The 18,634-nt window shown below is 41.2% G+C and overlaps 1 protein-coding gene across 3 annotated transcripts in view; it reads left to right on the forward strand.

Moving 5' to 3' along the window:
* LOC128685852 (uncharacterized) overlaps positions 1 to 18,634 on the forward strand; it is a 106,846-nt gene that overhangs the window by 79,103 nt on the left and 9,109 nt on the right. For all 3 annotated transcript variants that reach the window (XM_070089525.1, XM_070089523.1, XM_070089524.1), the window contains exons 4-5: positions 693 to 843; positions 5,284 to 5,472. In XM_070089525.1, coding sequence (XP_069945626.1) covers positions 693 to 843; positions 5,284 to 5,472 — 340 coding nt within the window. The remainder of the gene's footprint in view (positions 1 to 692; positions 844 to 5,283; positions 5,473 to 18,634) is intronic.

Below are 18,634 nucleotides of genomic sequence, written 5' to 3' on the forward strand. Positions count from 1 at the left end.
AAGTATTTTCATAATTTCTCACATTATCAAGGGCCTGAAAAATGTAATGGAACAACAGAAGACTTATAAGGCTGAGATATCACCTCACATACGACATTACACCCATCCCAGTATGATGCTGTGGGAGTGTCAATGACCTGTCAAACAATAGCTTAAATTCGTCTAATTTTTTATTAATTATTAATCAATCTACTTTGTATAACCCTGAACTAATATTGGTATTAAAATCAATACTATTTTTTATGAAGCTTGATTCAATTATATTTCTCCCAACAACACACCTGTTTGATACAACAGAGCATTAAACTTGTCTAGTTATAATGCTATATTTATGTTGTAATCTTAGTTCAAGGTTTTTTCCAGTCTGATATTAATAAACATTATTAGTTTTTTTTACAGGGAGTTTTATAGACACAGGCATCAGCATTTTTTGAGGAATTTTTAATCAATTTTTTTTTACTCTATCAAGATTATTAAACATAACTTTGATTTTAAAATTCTTAAATAGGGAAGGTATATCAAAAAGTTTTTCATGGTAAGGGAGAACCAAAGTATGATTGTTTGTTCCTTTTTTAATTGTAAAATGTATTTCAAGCTATTTTAAAGGATTAACTACAGGTATGATGTTCACTGTGTTGGTTGGGTGGGAAGAGAGACAGGAAGGCTGGCTACAGTACGGTGTATTACTACAGATGTGAGAGTACCGGTAGGTGTATCCCCGGCAGCGTTGATGCCACTACCCAGTACCAGGATACTAATGGTGGAGCTGGAGTTGAATGATGTGAACGATGCTGGTGTCAGTGAGGCTTGTCATGTGGTGCGGAAACTTCATCCAAAAGGAAGGTGAGTCTTTCATTGTTGTACTTGTGTACATGCTCTCAGATACACTTCACAGTACTAGTAAAATAGGAAGAACATACTCTCACATACACCAACATATCTTGCAGGAAAACATAAAAAAAAACATACTGTGACAAATACATCTTATAAGAAAGCAGGAAGAACATATTCCTAATACAGCCATTCTTCCCTGTACAGCAACATTGACCATTGCACCACATCGCTGCTGATGACATGACAAAGGCACCACATGATTTATGGTGATTCATAACAACTACACTGCGTCTCTGCTATTGGCACACATGACAACTGCACCACATTGTTATTATTGGTAAACATGACGACTTTGCCACTTCTTCTATTGCTCTTAGAATTATTTTTGGCTGTCCCAAATCTACAAAGGTTTTTAATATGAGGAAGGAGCTTGGTATTTCTACTACCAATGATAGGATTGTTGAGATTAACACTGTACTGGGTATTAGAATGTTAAGAAATGAACCAGACACTGTCACAGCGTCTAGAAGTAAATACACACAGATCTAAATGGATTGTGAAAACGTGCAATTACATTAAGTTTTATAACCTGTATGAACTGTATCACTGTAGACAACAAGAGCATTTCACCCCTCCATGGAAGATGTGTTCATTTAATATCACATACCTGCAAGTCCCTCCCAAGAAGCTCATTGCTAGTAATCCCTTCCTTAACTCAGTTGTTAAAGCAACTGCTCAAGAAGAAATTTCTCACCTAGCTGGTAGTAATAAGTTATCACAAGTTATATACACTGATGGATCTAAACAGGAGTCTTCTGGCAGGGCTGCATCTGCTCTTGTTGCCACCTCCCTTGTTGAGAACGATAATAAACTTGTTGAACTAGGCATAAGAATTAACAACTGGGCGTCTGCATTGCAAACTGAATTGTTTGCAATCGTAATGGCGCTAAAGTTAACTTATGACACTGAGCTTAACTCTATCATCATTACTGATTTTATGTCATCATTGAAAGCTCTTACCTGGAGTTTACCTGGAGAGGGTTTCGGGGGTCAATACCCCCTCGGCTAGGTCTGAGACCAGGCCTCATGGTGGATCAGGGTCTGATCAACCAGGCTATTACTGCTGGCAGCACGTAAGCTGAAGTACGAAACACAGCCCGGTTGGTCAGGTACTGACTTTAGGTGCCTGTCCAGTGCCTTAAAGACAGCCAGGGGTCTATTGGTAATCCCCCTTATGTATGCTGTGAGGCAATTGAACGGTCTTGGGTCCTGGACACTTGTGTTGTCTCTCAGTGGTGTCCCTGCTTTACATCGGGGAAATGTTTCACCTCATGCCGAATTTTTTGCTTTCATATGGAGTGATTTTCGTTTGCAGGTTTGGTACCAATCCCTCCAGGACCTTCCAAGCGTATATTATCATGTATCTCTCTCGCCTGCATTCCAGGGAATAGAGATCAAGGATCTTCAACCGTTCCCAGTAATTTAGGTGCCTTATGGTACTTAAGTGTGCCATGAAAGTTTTTTGTACACTCTCCAGGTCTGCAGTGTCGCTAGCTTTGTAGGGGGCCGTTAGTGTTCAGCAGTATTTCAACCTAGAGAGCACAAGCGATTTGAAGAGAATCATCATGGGCTTTGCATTCCTACTTTTGAAGGTTTCTCATTATCCATCCTATCATTTTCCTAGCAGATGAGCTAGATACATTATTGTCGTCTTTGAAGGTGAGGTCCTCTGACATTAGAACTCCCAGGTCCTTCACATTGCTTTTCCGCTCCATTGTATGGTTTTAATTTGTCGTATACCGATACATTTTTAATTTCTTCAAGTTTCCCATATCTGAGTAGTTGAAATTTCTCCTCGTTGAACTTCATATTGTTTTGAGTGGCCCATTCGAAGATTTGGTTGATGTCCGCTTGGAGTCTCGCGGTGTCTTCGAAGGAGGTCACTGCCATGGTGATCAGGGTGTCATCCGCAAAGGATGACACGAAGCTATGGCTTACATCTCTATGTCAGAAATGAGGATGCGAAATAGAATGGGAGAGAGTACAGTGCTTTGTGGAACAGAGCTTTTCACCATGGCTGCCTGGGACTTTACTGTTTACTATTACTCTTTGTGTTCTATTTGTCAGGAAGTTATAGATCCATCTAACAACTTTTCCCGTTATTTCTTTATCCCGCATTTTGTGTGCTATTACACCATGGTCACACTTGTCGAAAGCTTTTGCAAAGTCTGTGTATACTACATCTGTATTTTGTTTATCGTCTACAGCATCCAGGACTTTGTCATAGTGGTCCAGTAGCTGGGACAGGCACGAGCGCCCTGCTCTAAACCCGTGTTGCCCTGGGTTGTGTAATTGATGGGTATCTAGGTGGTTGGCGATCTTGCTTCTTAGAAGCCCCTCAAAGATTTTTATGATATGGGATGTTAGTGCTAACGGTCTGTAGTTCTTTGCAATTGCTTTACTGCCACCTTTGTGTAGTGGGGCTATGTTTGTTGTTTTTAGTGTGTGTGGAATGACCGCTGTGTCCATGCTCCCTTTCCGTAAAATCCTGAAGGCACACAATAGGGGCTTCTTGCAATTCTTGATGAACACGGAGTTCCACAAGTCTGGGCCTGGGGCAGAGTGCATGGGCATGTCATTTATTGCCTCTTCAGAGTCTTGTGGAGCTAGGATAATATCCGAGATTTTTGAGATGACCAAATGTTGGGTTTCTTTCATAAAGAATTCATTTGGATTGTCAACCCTTAATCTGGGCAGTGGCTCGCTCAACACTGAGTCATATTGGAACTTTATTATCTCACTCATTTCTTGGCTGTCATCTGTGTATGTCTCATCCCGCCTAAGCAGGGGCCCAATAATGGATTTTGTTTTTCCCTTAGATTTGGCATAAGAGAAGAGTAATTTGGGTTTTTCTCATTTTCCTATATGACTTTTAGCTTTTCCTGTGATTCCTGTCTCCTCCTTCACAGAGCTACTGTGTGGACCCACTCAGTAGCTCTGTGACTCCTCGCCTTCGTCTGTAGGGAGCGTCTCTCTCTTTCTACTTTACATCTTCTCTTTCTTTTTCTTAATGGAATGTGTCTTGAGCAGATCTCAAGAACCACAGAATTTATTTTTTCAAGGCAAAAGTTCGGGTCCGTGTTGTTTAGGATATCTTCCCATCTTGTTTCATTTAGGACATGGTTTACTTGATCCCATTGTATGTATTTGTTATTGAAATTGAATTTCGTGAAGAGACTTTCATGACTGCGGTTATATTACATATTAGATCGTCGTTGTTAGTGAAGATGAGGTCCAGCGTATTTTCTAGTCTTGTAGGCTCTAATATTTGCTGGTTTAAGGTGAATTTGTTGCAGAGATTTAATAGTTCGTGTGTGTGTGAATTTTCATCTGAGCTGCCTCCCGGGGTGATCTCTGCTAAAACATTGTTTGCTATACTCCTCCATATTAGGTGTCTCAGGTTGAAATCTGTTAGTAGAAAGATGTTTGGGGCAGGAGTTGGGAGATTTTCTAGACAGTGGTCATTTTTCACAAGCTTCTCCTGGAATTACTGGAAAGTTGCATCTGGAGGCTTGTATACTATCACAATGACAAGGTTCTGATTTTCTGTCTTTACCGCCAAAACTTCAACTACATCATTTGAGGCGTTTATTAGTTCTGTGCAAATGAGTTACTTTGTGACGTACAGGCCAATCCTCCCTTGTTGCCTTTTTAGTCTGTCGCAGACATAATGATCCTTTTTGTGGGTCTCTGTGAATGCTGCAAACATTGCATTTGACTCCGTGAGCAGTCCCTTGATGTAAGGAATTTTGTTGTTTTTTGACAGACACACAGATGATGATCAAACTAAATGCAAATTATGTGGTCAGGCATATGGTCACTGTCTTGAACACTATGTGCTTAATTGTCCACTCATTGAGGAATATAGAGACAGACAGTATAATAACCTATGTGACATGTCAAGATATCTTATTAATGAAAATAAGATACCAGATATACTAAGCAAATTTCCTAAATTTGCTTGTAACAGATAGGTAAACTGCAGATATGGAGATATTAATCCAAATGTACGCCTGTCAACCGTTTTGGGGCCTAGTTCCTAGGCCATTAATGTAGCCATATGCTCTCGCGCTACCGTTCACAGGACGGATATGGGGTACACAATAAACTATCCACTTCGGTGGCACCACATTACTGCTAATGACAAATGTTACAACTGCACCTCATCTCTGCTATTTACAGTAGTGATATTGTTACTGCAGTGATGGTGGTGGCGGTGGAGGTGACAGAAGTGATGAAAGAATAGAGATGTTATGACAACAATGATTGTGGTGGTGAGAGTGATGATTGTGGTGGTGAGAGTGATGATTGTGGTAGTGATAACTGTAATGTTTGTAGTAAGAGATGTGACAGTGGAACAGGTAACTACAGGTGTATCATCATCATCAGGTTCTGGATGATCAGGTGTACCAACAGCACAGTGACAGAGGTGGGCATCCAACACATGATCCGTGGGCTGGCTCGTCGCCGTGTCAAAGTGAACTGGTTAGAAATAGTTACCAGCGTTACTATCACACCGGAGCAGCAGCAACCCCTTATCACCATGGCTAAGACCACTCTCGAGAGTCGCTTTACCATGTAAGTTGCATGTATTATCCCTTCATGGTACCTATTATCATGGTACCTATTATCATGGTACCTACTATCATGGTACCTACTATCATGGTACCTACTATCATGGTACCTACTTCATGGTAGTCACCTTCATTCCATCCTTCATCATATGTTAGCTACCTTGATATAAAAAAAATACCTTATTAGTAGCTATGTTTTCAAGGAAGCCTTCATTGCACCTATCATTATGGTTGCTAACTTAGCAGGTAGCTATCTTCATTGTTAATTCCATCATGGTAGCTACATTCATCATAGCGACATTCATGTTAGCTAAATCTACCATCATGGTAGTTACCATGAATTTCACTACATTCATCGTAGTGACATTCATGGTAGCTACCTTTACTGTACCTACCATCATGGTAGCTCCTTTTATTGTACCAATCATGGCAGCTACCTTTACTGTATATATCATGGTAGCTACTTCTTTGTAACTACCATCTTGGTAGGTACTTTCATTGTAAATACCACCATGGGAACTACTTTCATCGTAACTACCATCATGGTTTCTAGCGTCACTGTACCTACCATTTTGGTAGCTACTTTCATTGTCCCTAACATCATGGTTTACCTGGAGTTTACCTGGAGAGAGTTCCGGGGGTCAACGCCCCCGCGGCCCGGTCTGTGACCAGGCCTCCTGGTGGATCAGAGCCTGATCAACCAGGCTGTTGCTGCTGGCTGCACGCAGACCAACGTACGAGCCACAGCCCGGCTGATCAGGAACTGACTTTAGGTGCTTGTCCAGTGCCAGCTTGAAGACTGCCAGGGGTCTGTTGGTAATCCCCCTTATGTGTGCTGGGAGGCAGTTGAACAGTCTCGGGCCCCTGACACTTATTGTATGGTCTCTTAACGTGCTAGTGACACCCCTGCTTTTCATTGGGGGGATGGTGCATCGTCTGCCAAGTCTTTTGCTTTCGTAGTGAGTGATTTTCGTGTGCAAGTTCGGTACTAGTCCCTCTAGGATTTTCCAGGTGTATATGATCATGTATCTCTCCCTCCTGCGTTCCAGGGAATACAGGTTTAGAAACCTCAAGCGCTCCCAATAATTGAGGTGTTTTATCTCCGTTATGCGCGCCGTGAAAGTTCTCTGTACATTTTCTAGGTCGGCAATTTCACCTGCCTTGAAAGGTGCTGTTAGTGTGCAGCAATATTCCAGCCTAGATAGAACAAGTGACCTGAAGAGTGTCATCATGGGCTTGGCCTCCCTAGTTTTGAAGGTTCTCATTATCCATCCTGTCATTTTTCTAGCAGATGCGATTGATACAATGTTATGGTCCTTAAAGGTGAGATCCTCCGACATGATCACTCCCAGGTCTTTGACGTTGGTGTTTCGCTCTATTTTGTGGCCAGAATTTGTTTTGTACTCTGATGAAGATTTAATTTCCTCATGTTTACCATATCTGAGTAATTGAAATTTCTCATCGTTGAACTTCATATTGTTTTCTGCAGCCCACTGAAAGATTTGGTTGATGTCTGCCTGGAGCTTTGCAGTGTCTGCAATGGAAGACACTGTCATGCAGATTCGGGTGTCATTTGCAAAGGAAGACACGGTGCTGTGGCTGACATCCTTGTCTATGTCGGATATGAGGATGAGGAACAAGATTTGAGCGAGTACTGTGCCTTGTGGAACAGAGCTTTTCACCGTAGCTGCCTCGGACTTTACTCTGTTGACGACTACTCTCTGTGTTCTGTTAGTGAGGAAATTATAGATCCATCGACCGACTTTTCCTGTTATTCCTTTAGCACGCATTTTGTGCGCTATTACGCCATGGTCACACTTGTCGAAGGCTTTTGCAAAGTCTGTATATATTACATCTGCATTCTTTTTGTCTTCTAGTGCATTTAGGACCTTGTCGTAGTGATCCAATAGTTAAGACAGACAGGAGCGACCTGTTCTAAACCCATGTTGCCCTGGGTTGTGTAACTGATGGGTTTCTAGATGGGTAGTTACATTCATGGTAACTACCTTTATTGTACCTACCATCAGGGTACCTACCTTTATTGTACCTACCATCAGGGTACCTACCTTCACAGTATCTACCATCAGGGTTCTTACCTTCACAGTACCTACCATCAGGGTACCTACCTTTATTGTACCTACCATCAGGGTTCTTACCTTCACAGTACCTACCATCAGGGTTCTTACCTTCACAGTACCTACCATCAGGGTACCTACCTTTATTGTACCTACCATCAAGGTACCTACCTTCACAGTATCTATCATCAGGGTTCTTACCTTCACAGTACCTACCATTAGGATACCTACCTTTATTGTACCTACCATCAGGGTTCTTACCTTCACAGTACCTACCATCAGGGTTCTTACCTTCACAGTACCTACCATCAGGGTACCTACCTTTATTGTACCTACCATCAGGGTTCTTACCTTCACAGTACCTACCATCAGGGTACCTACCTTTATTGTACCTACCATCAGGGCACCTACTGTTGAGGAATGGCCTTACCAGCTAAGATATAATTTATAAATATAAATATATTGAACACTTAGCTGATAAAAGACAGCAAATCGTCTACACAGCCGCCCCTGCAGACGAGGTCTAGAAGCTGTCGAAACCATCTCAACATGGGCTGTCAAGAAATATAATTTGTAAGATTATAAATTACCCCTAGGGGGTGTTATGTCAGCATATTTCATTCACTGATGGCTGACAAAATACCTACTTGTTTGGACTCAATGGTCCGCATATCACCGGGGTTTATGGTAAGTGACTAACTCACGACTTTATACTCAACTGCGCAGTCAATAGTAGTACATCACAAGTTAGAACACTTACCTGGGTATATGTATCTGACCCGTAATTACGCCCGGATATCCGTTGAGTTGATTGAAGAATAGTGTTCTTTGAAGAATGTTGCACTACACTCTGCTGGATGGCAACACTCGTTGTTACACTGTTCATCAATAATTGTTCACACAATATCACTAAGAAGTTGATCACACTTCTCTGTAAGTGTTTATCGTGTTTTGTGAGACACTTTGTCCACACTAACGCACAGATCAGTGTTCTTTGTTGGTTATCCTAGCATCAGTGTCACTCTCTGTAGAGTCAAAAGTAATCTGAAAGACGCCACAGCGCTCCATGCCGTCACTGCCCCCAGCACAAAAAAAAGCTGACCTAGTACTCCTTGCTTCCTTGCCACTTCCTCGATGAAGCAAAGCAGAATGTTTGATTCTTGCTGTCTTAAGCATAGACAACAATGTCCACTATCTTTACTATGGTAATAAAGTGGGAGCAGGATTTTCCTTAATTGTCCTGCTAAAGTAAGAGATGCACTGTCTCTTATAAAAATACACTTTGCAACACTGGACTGCAAGGAGCAGAGGTCATGTGACCACGCATACGGCATCTGTGATCAATTACTCACTCTAGCAGTAAACAAGATACTCGCCCCTTCTGGGAGGGCTTGGCCCCTCAGGGCTGAAAGGGGCTGAAGGGGCTGAAGGGGGCTGAAGGGGGCTGATACTCCCCTCCTGGAGAAAATTTCTCCACACCTACCTTCATTGCACCCATCATCAGGGTACCTACCATAATTGTACCTACCATCAGGGTACCTACCTTCATTGTAACCACCCTCATGTAGCTACCTTCATTTTTTCTTCCATCATGGTAGCTTCCTTCATTTTACCTTCCATCATGGTAGCTACCTTCACTACACCCACCTATCATGGTAGCTACCTTCATTGTATCTTCTATCATAATAGCTACGTTCATTGTACCTATCATGGTAGGTACCTTCGTTGTACGTTCCATAATGGTAGCTACCTTCATTTTCCATCTATCATGGTAGCTACCTTCGTTGTACCTTCCATCATGGTAGCTACCTTCATTATACCTATCATCATGGTAGCTACCTTCATTTTCCATTTATCATGGTAGCTACCTTCATTATACCTGTCATCATGGTAGCTACCTTCATTTTACCATCTATCATGGTAGCTACCTTCATTATACTTATCATGGTAGCTACCTTCATTGTACCTTCCATCATAATAGCTACCTTCATTGTACCTTCCATCATGGTAGCTACCTTCATTGTACCTTCCATCATAATAGCTACCTTCATTATACCTATCATGGTAGCTACCTTCATTGTTCCTTCCACCATAATAGCTACCTTCATTATACCTATCATAATAGCTACCTTCATTATACCTATCATGGTAGCTACCTTCATTATAGCTACTACTACAGATACAGGTGTAGTCTTGTGGCCTGAACAACTGTTCTCAGCAGTTAGCACGGTAAACAACTGTTCTCAGCAGTTAGCACGGTAAACAACTGTTCTCAGCAGTTAGCACGGTAAACAACTGTTCTCAGCAGTTAGCACGGTAAACAACTGTTCTCAGCAGTTAGCACGGTAAACAACTGTTCTCAGCAGTTAGCACGGTAAACAACTGTTCTCAGCAGTTAGCACGGTAAACAACTGTTCTCAGCAGTTAGCACGGTAAACAACTGTTCTCAGCAGTTAGCACGGTAAACAACTGTTCTCAGCAGTTAGCACGGTAAACAACTGTTCTCAGCAGTTAGCACGGTAAACAACTGTTCTCAGCAGTTAGCACGGTAAACAACTGTTCTCAGCAGTTAGCACGGTAAACAACTGTTCTCAGCAGTTAGCACGGTAAACAACTGTTCTCAGCAGTTAGCACGGTAAACAACTGTTCTCAGCAGTTAGCACGGTAAACAACTGTTCTCAGCAGTTAGCACGGTAAACAACTGTTCTCAGCAGTTAGCACGGTAAACAACTGTTCTCAGCAGTTAGCACGGTAAACAACTGTTCTCAGCAGTTAGCACGGTAAACAACTGTTCTCAGCAGTTAGCACGGTAAACAACTGTTCTCAGCAGTTAGCACGGTAAACAACTGTTCTCAGCAGTTAGCACGGTAAACAACTGTTCTCAGCAGTTAGCACGGTAAACAGTAATAACAAGTGATGAACAAAAGCCAACAGTTAGTAAATATTTATATAAATATTATTATTCCTTCGCCAATAAGCATGCAAGTGTATGTACGACGTATATATACACATATATGTGCAAGAGACACAGTGAGAACTGTGAGTAACCAGACTCACGAAACCGTAATGACACGATTGCAAACAAACCGTACCACGGGCGGGGATAGAACCCGCGACGGTCTGGAGTTTTGAGACTCTCTGATCGCGGGTTCTATCCCCGCCCTTGGTATGGTTTGTGAGCAACCAGACTTGAGGTAATAATAATAATACTAATAATAATAATATCTTTATTTACTACAAATACATGTACAAGGTATACAGGTCTAGCTGACATCAGTGACATACTACTATATAGAAAGCCCCTTGTTATGCTGAACATTTCCGTCAAATTAAGTCAGTTTTGCCCCAGGATGCGACCCACACCAGCCCTGGAGTTTACCCAGGTACCCATTTTAAACTGATGAGTGAACAGGGACAGGGACAGCAGGTGTTTGATGGAAACCCAACCCTAATGTTTATCAGCCGTACCAGAGGAGATTCAAACCCCGAACCTCAGTGTGAGAGTTGAATGTGCTAGCGATCGAGCTACAGGACACCCTAAGTCTGCCAATGATGATCCACGAGTCCCAGACATCGCTTCACAGAAGTGGCAGGTTTCCTCTTGATTGGCTGGTTGAACCGAGCTGCCAGCATGACAAGGAGGCCCCCACTGGTTTGCTGGTCAGGAGGGAATGCCTATATGGGTGTGTTACATATACGTTGCATGCCACAGCCCCACCCCAAAAGGGATCTAATGGCGAGGACTAGACGTCCCTCTATGGGAAGTGTGCCACCATGACACGAATTACTAATGGAACCACCTTTCCTCTCAACCATCCAACTCAGTAGGTAATGAATAACCCAAAAACAACCTTAAAGTCAGGCATGAACCTCAGAGTGAGACAGTATACAGTAGGGCTGAAGTAGGTCCAAGGCACTTATGAACACGAGAAAAGTGTCCACTCAAAAAAAAAAAAAAAAAAAAAAAATATGGCCAGATTTACTCAAATTTACTTTATGACCATAAGGATAAAAAAGAAGAGCTTACCGACAATTTTTCCCTAACACCATTAAATCGTCCTAATAAATTAAGTTTTGGATAGAATCTGCTAACAGATTTCATCTGCCAGCAGTGTGTCGAACAGACAAATTATAGGGTTGCAGCTGCAATGGCCATCGCGTGAAACGGGTGTTTTTATTCCTCAAACTGTTGTTTAGGAGGACTGTGATCACTAAAGACAGTAACCATGTGTGATATTGATGACACAAGGATATCAAAATGTTGCAGCGCAAGTACCAGGACCAGGGCCTCCTTTTCAATGGTGGAGTAAGCCAGTTGATAGGCCTAGTATTTGGCTGAATAGTAAGCCACAGGTTGCAGATCTCCTCTCCAGATGTTTGAAGTAACGCTTCACTCACTCCAAATACACCTGCATCAACCTGTAGGAAAAATGGCTTTGAATAATCTGGAGACAAGAGTATAACAGAGGTTTATCCCTATCAAAAGCCTTTTAACAATTTGAGGATCAACTAAATTTAATTTCATTACTAGTAAGAGAGGTTAGGCAGGCTACAATGTCTGCAGAATTGCAGGAAAATTTCCTATAAAACCCTATCACTCCTAAAAATCTTGTAGAGACTTCTTAGTCTGGGAAACAGGATAATTTTGAATGACCAAGACTTTGGTAAATTTGGGTGTTACTTTACCACTACCTACTTCATGGCCTAAGAAAGTTATAGTAGATTTTCCAAAAGATGATTTACGAAGATTAACTGTTTGAATATCCTCAGTCTCTCGAAGAAGTATTTAAAACTGGATGTATGTTGATGCCACATATCAGAAAACACAGCTATATCGTCCCTGTAGTCCATTATGCCTTAAAGTTCTTTAATAGCCTGATGGATCAGTTATAGGAACAAGGCAGGCAAGCTCCTCATCCCAAACGGGGTCACAGTGACCTGGAATTAAGAACGTAGATATCTCCTTTGCTTTTTCCAGTTAGTGGCACCTGGTAGTATACCTTAAGAATGTCTAATTTAGATACAAAAGTAGCCTTACCCATAAAGTCCAGTATGTCGTCCATATGTGGAAGAGAGTAAGCATCTTGTACAGTGACCTCATTTACCTTGCGGTAATCTACACAACCAAAAACCTCCATCACAAGTATGCAAGGCTAAACCTGCTTCCCGACGAGTTTTCCACCAATTAGTGTTCTATCAGAAGCATTACTTCCGGCTTAAATATTTTCTGTTTCCCAGGATAAGCTGTCAAGGAGAAGAGATTAATAGGTTTAGCAGTTCCCATGTCCACATCATGATCACCCAGGCGGAGCGTTTACGGAATATCTGTTGTTGAATTAGACACATGTGCAGCTCTTGGGTATCTTTATTGAGGAAATGTTTCGCCACACAGTGGCTTCATCAGTCCATACAAAGGATAAACTTGAAGAACAGGAGGAGAATGAGGTAATCAGTCCCTCAGCCTTGAGTCGATGTGGTCAGTCCATCAGTCTTGAATAGAATACGGTATAAGAGCGGAGAAGCAGCTTATAAACCGTAGACAGGTGAGGGGCAGCAGTCGTAGGTGGTGTCACATTTGTCCAATGTGGAAGTAGGTCGTGCCCTTGGGCACGACCTACTTCCACAACATGTCGGTTCTCTGAGCCATTCATCTACAACGGAATATCTGAAAATATGTCGGGATGGGTTTGCAGAAGAGTAGTGAGTATTGCTACTTGGGCTTGTAAAGTAAAAGGACACAAGTGCAACTAATGTCACATTTTATTGTGGCAACGTTTCGCTCTCCAGGAGCTTTATCAAGCCATTACTTGGGCTTCTACAAGTCTCACCATAATAAAGCCAGAATCCTGGAGAATGGATGAGTTAAGAAGCATTATTTGAACCTTTGGAATTTGTACACAACATGAAATTATATTTTTATGTTGGATACTGTAATTTTAGAAGTGGTACTGACAGTGTAATACTGGCAGTGGTACTGATAGTGTAATACTAGCAGTGGTACTGATAGTGTAATACTAGCAGTGGTACTGATAGTGTAATACTAGCAGTGGTACTGATAGTGTAATACTAGCAGTGGTACTGATAGTGTAATACTAGCAGTGGTACTGATAATGTAATACTAGCAGTGGTACTGATAATGTAATACTAGCAGTGGTACTGATAGTGTAATACTAGCAGTGGTACTGATAGTGTAATACTAGCAGTGGTACTGATAGTGTAATACTAGCAGTGGTACTGATAGTGTAATACTAGCAGTGGTACTGATAGTGTAATACTAGCAGTGGTACTGATAGTGTAATACTAGCAGTGGTACTGATAGTGTAATACTAGCAGTGGTACTGATAGTGTAATACTAGCAGTGGTACTGATAGTGTAATACTAGCAGTGGTACTGATAATGTAATACTAGCAGTGGTACTGATAGTGTAATACTAGCAGTGGTACTGATAGTGTAATACTAGCAGTGGTACTGATAGTGTAATACTAGCAGTGGTACTGATAGTGTAATACTAGCAGTGGTACTGATAGTGTAATACTAGCAGTGGTACTGATAGTGTAATACTAGCAGTGGTACTGAGAGTGTAATACTAGCAGTGGTACTGATAGTGTAATACTAGCAGTGGTACTGATAGTGTAATACTAGCAGTGGTACTGACAGTGTAATATTAGCAGTGGTACTGACAGTGTAATACTGGCAGTGGTACTGATACTGTAATACTAGCAGAGGTACTGACAGTGTAATACTAGCGGTGGTACTGATACTGTAATACTAGCAGTGGTTCTGACAGTGTAATACTAGCAGTGGTACTGATAGTGTAATACTAGCAGTGGTACTGATAGTGTAATACTAGCAGTGGTACTGATAGTGTAATACTAGCAGTGGTACTGACAGTGTAATACTAGCAGTGGTACTGACAGTGTAATACTAGCAGTGGTACTGATAGTGTAATACTAGCAGTGGTACTGATAGTGTAATACTAGCAGTGGTACTGATACTGTAATACTAGCAGTGGTACTGATACTGTAATACTAACAGTGATACTCATACTGTAATACTAGCAGTGTTACTGATAGTGTAATACTAGCAGTGGTACTGATAGTGTAATACTAGCAGTGGTACTGATAGTGTAATAGTAGCAGTGGTACTGATATTGTAATACTAGCAGTGGTACTGATAGTGTAATACTAGCAGTGGTACTGATAGTGTAATACTAGCAGTGGTACTGATAGTGTAATACTAGCAGTGGTACTGATAGTGTAATACTAGCAGTGGTACTGATATTGTAATACTAGCAGTGGTACTGATACTGTAATACTAACAGTGATACTCATACTGTAATACTAGCAGTGTTACTGATAGTGTAATACTAGCAGTGGTACTGATACTGTAATACTAGCAGTGGTACTGATAGTGTAATACTAGCAGTGGTACTGATAGTGTAATACTAGCAGTGGTACTGATACTGTAATACTAGCAGTGGTACTGATATTGTAATACTAGCAGTGGTTCTGATAGTGTAATACTAGCAGTGGTACTGATAGTGTAATAGTAGCAGTGGTACTGATATTGTAATACTAGCAGTGGTACTGATAGTGTAATACTAGCAGTGGTACTGATAGTGTAATAGTAGCAGTGGTACTGATATTGTAATACTAGCAGTGGTACTGATAGTGTAATACTAGCAGTAGTACTGATACTGTAATACTAGCAGTAATACTGATAGTGTAATACTAGCAGAGGTACTGATACCGTAATACTAGCAGTGGCTCTGATAGTGTAATACTAGCAGTGGTACTGATATTGTAATACTAGCAGTGGTTCTGATAGTGTAATACTAGCAGTGGTACTGATATTGTAATACTAGCAGTGGTAGTGACACTGTAATACTAGCAGTGGTACTGATATTGTAATACTAGCAGTGGTTCTGATAGTGTAATACTAGCAGTGGTAGTGATACTGTAATACTAGCAGTGGTGCTGATAGTGTAATACTAGCAGTGGTACTGATATTGTAATACTAGCAGTGGTTCTGATAGTGTAATACTAGCAGTGGTACTGATATTGTAATACTAGCAGTGGTAGTGACACTGTAATACTAGCAGTGGTACTGATATTGTAATACTAGCAGTGGTTCTGATAGTGTAATACTAGCAGTGGTAGTGATAGTGTAATACTAGCAGTGGTAGTGACACTGTAATACTAGCAGTGGTACTGATATTGTAATACTAGCAGTGGTAGTGACACTGTAATACTAGCAGTGGTACTGATATTGTAATACTAGCAGTGGTTCTGATAGTGTAATACTAGCAGTGGTAGTGATACTGTAATACTAGCAGTGGTACTCATAGTATAATACTTGCTCACGAAAATCACTCCCTGTGAAAGCAAAAGACTCGGCAGGAGATGCAACATTCCCCCGATGAAAAGCAGGGGTGCCACGAGTACACTGAGAGACAACACAATAAGTGTCCGGGGACCAAGACTGTCCAACTGCCTCCCAGCATACATAAGGGGGATTACCAATAGACCCCTGACTGTCTTCAAGAAGGCACTGGACAGGCACCTAAAGTCAGTAGCTGACCAACCGGGCTGTGGTTCGTACGTCAGCTTGCGTGTGGCCAGAAGTAACAGCCTGGTTAATCAGACCCTGATTCACCACGAGGCCTGGTCTCAGACCGGACCGCGGGGACGTTGACCCCCGAAACTCTCTCTAAGAATACAAAACGCGAGGGACCAGATACTGACGCTGTTGTACCGTGGAGTTAAAGGAAAACGTGTGTTATTATTATTATGATCACAGGGAAGCGCTAAACCCGTAGGATTATGCAGCGCATGTGGGGGATGGAAGGTATTCAGGGTTAATTCAGGGAACCGGAACACAGATCCAATTCCCTAGATCAAGAGCCCCTCACCAGCGTCAAGGAACCTCCCTTGAGGGGCAGACGTGTGTTGTTCTTTGAATCTTGTGCATTATAAGAACTGTGATGTAATGTTGTGAGTGAATATCGTCACAACTGAAAGTTGTGACGAGAGATGATTATAACTTGTGAGTTATAATGAAAATTGTGACGCTTTACGAAAGTGTTGGAAGTGTTTCTCGATGTTATTTGTGTTGACTTTTAGGTGTTATAAACTGCGAGTTGTAACAATGTTGGTAAAAGTTGTGAGTTGTTATGTGATGGTTATAAAGTGTGAATTGTGAAAGTTGATGGTGAATTGTGAAAGTTGATGGTGAATTGTGAAAGTTGATGGTGAATTGTGAAAGTTGATGGTGAATTGTGAAAGTTGATGGTGAATTGTGAAAGTTGATGGTGAATTGTGAAAGTTGATGGTGAATTGTGAAAGTTGATGGTGAATTGTGAAAGTTGATGGTGAATTGTGAAAGTTGATGGTGAATTGTGAAAGTTGATGGTGAAGTGTGAAAGTTGATGGTGAAGTGTGAAAGTTGATGGTGAAGTGTGAAAGTTGATGGTGAAGTGTGAAAGTTGATGGTGAAGTGTGAAAGTTGATGGTGAAGTGTGAAAGTTGATGGTGAAGTGTGAAAGTTGATGGTGAAGTGTGAAAGTTGATGGTGAAGTGTGAAAGTTGATGGTGAAGTGTGAAGTTGATGGTGAAGTGTGAAAGTTGATGGTGAAGTGTGAAAGTTGATGGTGAAGTGTGAAGTTGATGGTGAAGTGTGAAAGTTGATGGTGAAGTGTGAAAGTTGATGGTGAAGTGTGAAAGTTGATGGTGAAGTGTGAAAGTTGATGGTGAGGTGTGAAAGTTGATGGTGAAGTGTGAAAGTTGATGGTGAAGTGTGAAAGTTGATGGTGAAGTGTGAAAGTTGATGGTGAAGTGTGAAAGTTGATGGTGAGGTGTGAAAGTTGATGGTGAAGTGTGAAGTTGATGGTGAAGTGTGAAAGTTGATGGTGAAGTGTGAAAGTTGATGGTGAAGTGTGAAAGTTGATGGTGAAGTGTGAAAGTTGATGGTGAAGTGTGAAAGTTGATGGTGAAGTGTGAAAGTTGATGGTGAAGTGTGAAGTTGATGGTGAAGTGTGAAAGTTGATGGTGAAGTGTGAAAGTTGATGGTGTGAATATTGTCGGTAATATTGTTAGTGGAAACGACGAAAAATTGTGAATATTATTGGTAGATGTGAATGTTGATGTTGTTGTTATTAGTGAAAAATGCTGGAAATTGTAATAATGTGAACATTGATGTTAGTGTAGATGGAAGTTGATGGTGATGTGTGAATGTTGATGGTGATGTGTGAATGTGTTGAGCTGTGAATGTTGTATGAGGCGTAAAATTTGCATTACGATAACATTTGAATCCTGGAGTATACCTGGAGAGTGTGTCGGGGGTCAACGCCCCCCCGGGGCCCGATCTCAGACCAGGACTCGTAAGTGTTTACCATAAAAAAAAAGTGGAAAACATCGCAAGGTGGAAAAATTGGAAAAAGTTACAAATTTATGTAATATAATATTAACTTATTTAAATTTAACTCGCAAAAGTGTAAAATTTAGATAATCCAAGTTTGAACATCGATAATTATCAAGTGTCAAGAGGACCAGGAGCTGAGGAAATGTAATAAAATGGTAAGAGTACCTTCTGTGGTACTGAGGAATTATAATACCATGGTAAGAGTACCTTCTGTGGTACTGAGGAATTATAATACCGAGGTAAGAGTACCTTCTGTGGTACTGAGGAATTATAATAGCGTGGTAAGAGTACCTTCTGTGGTACTGAGGAATTATAATACCATGGTAAGAGTACCTTCTGTGGTACTGAGGAATTATAATAGCGTGGTAAGAGTACCTTCTGTGGTACTGAGGAATTATAATAGCGTGGTAAGAGTACCTTCTGTGGTACTGAGGAATTATAATAGCGTGGTAAGAGTACCTTCTGTGGTACTGAGGAATTATAATACCATGGTAAGAGTACCTTCTGTGGTACTGAGGAATTATAATAGCGTGGTAAGAGTACCTTCTGTGGTACTGAGGAATTATAATAGCGTGGTAAGAGTACCTTCTGTGGTACTGAGGAATTATAATAGCGTGGTAAGAGTACCTTCTGTGGTACTGAGGAATTATAATACCATGGTAAGAGTACCTT

Source organism: Cherax quadricarinatus, chromosome 28 (assembly GCF_038502225.1).
Source record: "Cherax quadricarinatus isolate ZL_2023a chromosome 28, ASM3850222v1, whole genome shotgun sequence".
Classification (NCBI taxonomy): Eukaryota; Metazoa; Arthropoda; class Malacostraca; order Decapoda; family Parastacidae; genus Cherax; species Cherax quadricarinatus.